This window comes from Actinia tenebrosa, unplaced genomic scaffold (genome assembly GCF_029948245.1).
Source record: "Actinia tenebrosa isolate PJP-AT-01 unplaced genomic scaffold, QUT_ActTen_1.0 PGA_scaffold17__23_contigs__length_9995812, whole genome shotgun sequence".
NCBI lineage: Eukaryota > Metazoa > Cnidaria > Anthozoa > Actiniaria > Actiniidae > Actinia > Actinia tenebrosa.
The window spans coordinates 5225007-5232260 of NW_028292577.1; the positions used below are offsets into that span (position 1 = coordinate 5225007).

At 37.3% G+C, this 7254-nt stretch overlaps 1 protein-coding gene across 1 annotated transcript; it reads right to left on the minus strand.

Moving 5' to 3' along the window:
* Positions 1 to 161: 161 nt before the first annotated feature.
* LOC148910332 (uncharacterized) lies at positions 162 to 7137 on the minus strand. The gene is made up of 2 exons (XM_089031719.1): positions 7031 to 7137; positions 162 to 2245 (listed from the first exon to the last, which is right to left on the minus strand). Exons 1-2 carry the CDS (start codon positions 7031 to 7033, stop codon positions 902 to 904), a joined length of 1347 nt encoding a protein of 448 aa, XP_088887845.1. The 5' UTR covers positions 7034 to 7137; the 3' UTR covers positions 162 to 901.
* Between the last annotated feature and the right edge of the window lie 117 nt (positions 7138 to 7254).

Sequence of the window (7254 nt, forward strand, 5' to 3'; positions counted from 1 at the left end):
GTTGTTTCAGGGTTCGATATTTGATGAGTTAGCGGTGTCCCGATTAATTCATCCCAGAGGTACAGTACTTCCAGGGTTGGATTTGTGACTGAGTTAGCAATGCCCTGACGAGGCGAATTATTCCCCAAAACGAACGCGATAACTTTAAAGAAAATTCTCCATTAATGCTGAAGTTCTTTTACGTCTTCGCGATTTTATCAACATAACATTTTCTGGCATCAGCACCGACGCCACATCTTTCATCACACAACGTTAACTGTAAGGTAAAGTAAAACGACAAAGATTTAAGGCGCATTTACACCGAGCAATTTTCTCTAGAGCTTGTCTCGCAAAGAGCATTGCAGCGTGTAACCTACAACGCAGTTTGAAAAAAATGTCGCGATATAAGTTGCAGCAATCATGATCAGTTGCAAAGACCTTGCGAAAGGTTTTGGCAACGATTGCGTCTCCGTTGCACCGTGTAATATCGCCTCATATAGTTTTTTGAATTCTTCCAAATTATCATGAAACTCGTGCATCAATTTTTCCAGGTTCTGAACATATTTCAAATATACTAAAAAAATTGATAAAGCAAAAGTTTTTTTTATCCATTCGACCTTTCCCTTTGAGAATACGTTATAATTTTTCTTTCAGTATATATGTATCAAAATAATATATTTTTGATCAAAATTGGTTTATAATTCAATGACATAGGATGACGATCAGATATATTTCCTAATAGTCCCATAGTTCCCGTAGTTTCAGGCGTATTAGATATTAAATATTATGAGAAAATGTTCGGTGTAATCTTTTTTCGTCATCCTTAATCATCAAAACTCAAAACTCAGACATCAAAAATCGTTAAAAAATCAAATCATAAAAATACGATAAATTTATAAATAAAATGAGTTCTAATGTTTGTTTAGACGACGCCTTGGTCAATCATAGCATCAGCAACCTTCACAAACCCACCAATATTGGCTCCTCTAACGTAATCGACGTATCCATCGGGTTTCGACCCGTACTTCAAGCATGTTGCGTGTATTTCCTTCATAATATTGCTTAGCTTGCTATCCACTTCCTCTCGGGTCCAGGTCTCACGCCCGCTATTCTGGCTCATCTCCAGTCCCGACACAGCCACACCACCAGCATTGGAGGCTTTGCCTGGTGCGTAAAGCACGCGCGCATCCTGGAACACTTTAATGGCTGCTGGCTCCGTTGGCATGTTAGCGCCTTCACCAACCAAAGTACATCCGTTCTTGACAAGCATCTCGGCATCCGCTTTGTTGATTTCGTTGTGAGTTGCGCATGGTAACGCTACGTCACACTTAATAAACCACGGGCGTTTCTCCTCGTGGTACTCGACGTTATACTTCGCAGCATACTCCTTTATGCGACCACGTTGGACGTTTTTCAGCTCCATGACGTATGCCAGCTTTGCCTTGTCGATGCCGTTGGGGTCGTATATTACTCCATTAGAGTCTGAAAGGGAGACTACTTTCGCGCCAAATTCTATCGCTTTTTGTGCAGCATACTGCGCGACGTTGCCTGACCCAGATACAGTTATAATCTTGCCTTTGAGAGATTGACCCTTGTTGGCAAGCATTTCGTTTACAAAGTACAGCAATCCATAACCAGTTGCTTCAGGTCGAATCAGGCTACCACCCCAAGCAATGCCTTTTCCCGTGAGAACACCAGTGAACTCGTTACGAAGTCGTTTATATTGACCAAACAGATAGCCGATCTCGCGGCCGCCGACTCCAATGTCCCCAGCTGGGACATCCGTGTTTGGGCCGATGTATCGTTGCAGCTCAGACATGAATGACTGGCAGAAACTCATCACTTCGCTGTCAGACTTTCCTTTAGGGTCAAAGTTAGAACCACCTTTGCCTCCACCCATTGACAGAGTTGTTAAGCTGTTCTTCAACACCTGTTCAAAACCAAGGAACTTCAAGATACTGAGATTGACCGTTGGATGGAATCGAAGACCACCCTTGTATGGACCAATGGCTGAATTAAATTCTACCCTGTACCCTCTGTTGACATGAACCACACCCTTGTCATCTCTCCATGGGACCCTGAACATGATGATTCTCTCAGGCTCTACTAGACGCTCTAAGATGCCACCCTTGAGGTACTTTGGATTGGCTGCCAGGAAGTCCCATAGTGCTATAACGACTTCTTCTACAGCCTGGTAGAATTCGCTTTCACCTGGGTTATTTTTTTGGACGTGCTGAAGGAATTCTTCAGGCGTTTGGCAGTTTGCCTAAAAGATGTAGAACAATGTGAGATGAAAATACTGTTAGGATTCTCTACAGAGCGTTTTCACGTGTTTTCGCAGCGGCCATGTTAGTGTACCAAAATAATACATTTTCTATCCTCTGGGAATTGAACTCTATTTTTAGGCAAAAACTGTGCAGAATGTTTCTATTGTTGCAGGTACACTAATAGGTACACCAATATGGCTGCCTTGTCATGGGAGTGAAAATTCTCTATTGGAGTGGTCAATATATCTATTCAGCCCGGATTAGATACAGGTTTATTCAAGGGGGGGGGGGGGGGGGGTGCACCTCAACTCAAGCAAAAAAGCGACAAGCATAATCATAAGAGTGTACATACTCAGAGGGAAATTCAGTGACATAAAAATCAGTGAATCAGCGTGGCAATTCTACTTTCTCGTAAAATCCTGATTTTAGAATCTAAAAATCACAATAAATTCAGCTTTTACAAATTTTTTTCTTTCTTACAACGTCAATAATCCTACACTTTTCACAGATTTTAAGAATAAATTTGAATGATTAGGAAAGGTACCTTTTTATTCAATAAAAAGGTAGGAACTTTAGTGTTTTATCTATGAATGGATGTGATGGAATTTCCTATCTTTCCTCAATTTTTGCCCTCTGAAGGAAATTCGAAAAGCAGATAAAAAGGTCACTGAATTTCCCTGTGAGTATGTACACTCTTATGATTATGCTTGTCGCCAGTGTGGACCAGGCACTGATTCATAAGCACAAGCATAAGAAGGATAGAATGTTTTGATCCTCATGCTTATACTCGTGCTTATGCTTGTGTTGTAGTGAGGACCATGCTTTAGAACTCAGCTTATCTAGAGATGAGTGAGAAAAACACTCCAACCTTAACTACATCAAAACTGGCATGGGATGTTTTCCCATTTCTGACCATGCGTTATTCTCTTAAAAATATTTAAGTGTATATCAAGGAAAAAATTATACTTTCAAAATCACTCATATGTGAACAGTGTAGTAGTATGGTTGCAGTATTTTTGTATGTAGTCTTTTCATTTCATAGATATAAACATTTGAAATATCAATATGCAAATGAGATGACGTAAATTCAAGACTAATTTATTATACAAAAATGCTGTTGTGGAAAGCACTGCTGTTTTTGGTTATTTGCAAATCATCCTTATAACTGAAGTATGGTTTTTGTACACTTTTAGGTTATTTCACTTCAGAACACTTGTCATAAATTACACTGAAAAATGTAACACATTCTTGAATTTACGTCATCTCATTTGCATATTGATATTTCAAATGTTTATTTCTCTGAAAAGAGACGACCACATACTACTCTTCCCAGTAGACCAAGGTAGTTGTGAATTTTTAATCGCCTTCGTAGCGTCTGTTATGTTATCTGCAAGTACATTTCGAATCGACCACGTGATGCCAATGTTGTACCACGAGGACAAGTTTTTTACACCACGCAATCAAAATTCAGTCAAGTTTTAATCACGTGGTGTAAAAAACTTGTGCTCGTGGTACAACATTGGCATCACGTGGTCGATTCGAAATTTAATTGCGGATAACAGACGCTACGAAGGCGATTAAAAAATCACAACTACCTTGGTCTACTGGGAAGAGTAGTACAAAAATACTGCAACCATACTACTACGCTGTTCACATGAGTGACTTGAAAATATATAATTTTTTCCTTGATATACACTAGATTCTTAGTTTGAGTAATATCCATATTCATGTGTATTCTTATCCACAACCACTAAACAACAAAATTATACTTAAGGGAATGAAATGTGGTTTGAAATGGGAAAACACTGCAACCAAGGTAAAGAGGTCTATCTAGCTTTCTTGAGCATGAATCTATTTTATAAAGGTTGTAAAACCTCAAGGAGTTTTGGAGAAAATACTGGATTATCTGCATAAACATTCAACTGCTATCTAATTTTTTGCCAACAACATTGTTAACATTTTACTTTCTAATTTTTATTTTTGCATATAAAATGCAATAATTTGTAGTTTGTCTCAATAATTTGTATATATTTGTAATTACTTTTGTGCAATGTAAAGCTGCGTTCATAATGTATAGCAGAGGGGAAAAGGGGGGGGGGGGGGGGGGGGCAGGTGAAATCTTTAAAAGACAAAAAAATTCTTAAGACCCCCCCTTGAAGTCCCCCCAAAAATAACTATCCCCCCGGGCAATCTCTCGTAGCTTCTTCTAAAAATTTTGCATCCCCCCAATTCTTTGAAAAATTTTTTCAAAACCCCCCTCATTTTACTGGTAAAATTTTTTCCAATTCCCCCCTAAATTTCACCTGCCCCCTCCCCCCTCTGTCATACATTATGAACGCAGCCTAAATTTGTTATCTATCTATTTATGCCTAATGTATAGTTCCAGAAATTATCCATGCCCCACACTGAGGATTTTTCAGCCCCCACTACCCCCAGAAATTCTAATTTTCTTCCATACAAACTCTGTAATTTTGTTCTTTCTCTTACCCCCCCCCCTCCCCCAGAAATTTCAAATTCCTCTGTGGGGAGGGGGGTTGGGTATGAATAATTATTTCTGGAACTACACAATGTTTAAAACCAATAAAGATAATTAATGATGAAAACATAGGCTTTAACATAAATAATAATAATAATAATAATAATAATAATAAAAAGATAATAATAATAAAAAGATAATAATAATAAAAAGATAATAATAATGGGAGTTTCTTATATAGCGCATTTCAAATATCTCAATGCTCTTTACATTTAGGATCAGTGGAGGACTTTACGGGCTGTATATATATATATGTAATGACAATTTTTATGGGCAATAGGTTTCTATACCAATAGACATCACTTCTGGTAATAGCTGTATTTTTAATGTCTTGTAGAATCTTGGAGGTTTTTTTGATCTCTTGTTTTCTGGTTTCATGTCGTAGAAATAGTCAAATACAATAGTTTGAGCACAGGTAGCCCAAGCTTGGTTTCTGTGGTGTCATGTTATGAGGAGATGTATGGGGATCCATCAAAAATTAAGAAATACTGGTGGGGGGAAAAATCCTTAAAACGGGCTAAATTTAAAAAATAACCACACAGAGCGAAAGAAGTGCTATTTCTCAATGATCGGGTAAACTTTCAAGGCTTTATTTCATGTTTCAATGATTTTATTGAAATTTTTGATGAATCACCATATATTTTCCTTATAACATGACACCACAGAAACTAAGCTTGGGCTACCTGTGGTTTGAGGACTTATTTTGACATTTTTTGACTTAACATCCGCTAGTTGCTCCTCAGTCAACTGCTTGTTTGCCCCCTAGTCAACTCCAAAAAGTCACGTGATTGATAGCAAGCAATAGGTCATCCCAAGACCAAAAGAAATGCCACAAATACCATCAAGAAAAAGTGTGATATCTTTTGTATTTTCATGTAATAAAGCCACCTCCTACCTACAATACTTTCGAGAAGAGTCAATTGGGATACATCTAACCACAAGTCGTGGTGTTTAAAATGGATTTGTGCACTACAGCCTTATTTCAGTGTCTAAATATTCACACATACCAATGGTAAAGTAAAGAATGCTCAGCTGACAATACAAACAATTTGAAATACAAAATTTGAACATATAAATATTTAAAAGAATTCCATATTGAATTGAGGCTAGCCCTGAGCAACAAAGAAACTAGACTTCATTTCTTAGAGGGGAGGGAAGAGGATAATATTTGATGCACTTTATAGAGTCCAAAGGTCACTGTTTCCAGTCTCGTGTGGTCTTTTTATCGACTGAATGACAAGTTGTCACTAAGCTAGGAATTTAAATAGTGACTAACTAAGGGAAGCGTTTGCATGATGAGTTCTTTATTTAGCTGACACTAAGCAATAGCCCAACCAATCAGACAGCATGAATACTTGACCTTTATATACAATAGCTTCTAATCTAAATACATGCTTATTTGCATGTACAAGTCATGCAATATACCAACTAAATAAGAAGCATGGAAAACGTATAAATTTTGCATGGTTTCGGAATGCGTAATTTTAAAATAAGAGAATAAGAATAAATATTACAAGCTGTGTCACTCTTTCAAGGCAGCAAAATATAGGTAACTCGATTGATATCACGAATCACGCAAGAAGAAGGAAGAAGAAGGCGAGTATTCCTCCATGTCACGAATAAATAAAATTCATTCAAAATAGCGAAAATATAAGCAAAAAAATCGTAGCTACTTTAATGGCAAGAGCTGCCTTCTTTTTATACTTTTTTTAAGCAAAAATCATGCGATTTAAATAAGAAAGTTCGTTCCAGGAGAAATGCTTGTAAAAAGCTTGCATCAGACAATCATCTCTACATCTCAAAAACGTGAAGATAATTTAGTCTTTTTAGCGAACTATAGCTTCAATTAACTAGACTCTAGACTTAGAGAGAGAATAAGAATAATATATTCGTGATTTTGAGAAGCATTGGTTCAAAATCTCCAGACAAACATGGCGCCAAGTTTAACTGAAAATCGTACAAGACAGAACAATCGTGTCTTGAATACAGTATTTTGTATTTATTTGAGTCATCTGAATGTAATAAACTACAGTATTTCAGGATTAATTGGTATAAAAAGGTAGAGAAAACGAGCTTTAGACCTTAGACATCAACTATGCAATGTTATAACTTATGCTAAAATGTAAAATGCACACTTTTCTTTGGCTTCGAGTAAAAAAAATTCGGCATTATCTAAATTAAAAATACATTCGATTGCCTAAGATTCAAGAATCTAAAGATTTACCATGTATATCATGGACAGACTTACCATTTTAGACGACTATTTCAGGCCTCCTATTTAACGATCCAAGGTCCTTTACTAGTGCTTGCATTGATCTTGTTGTTAACAATGTAAGTTGTACATGGCCCTGGATTGCTATTGGTTGATACTGACCCAGTCATATGTTACTATCATGCGAACAGCACGTGCACACACCATGCTTTCCCCTGCAAGTAGTCTCCTACGCAGCCGCTGCATTGAGAAATAGCACT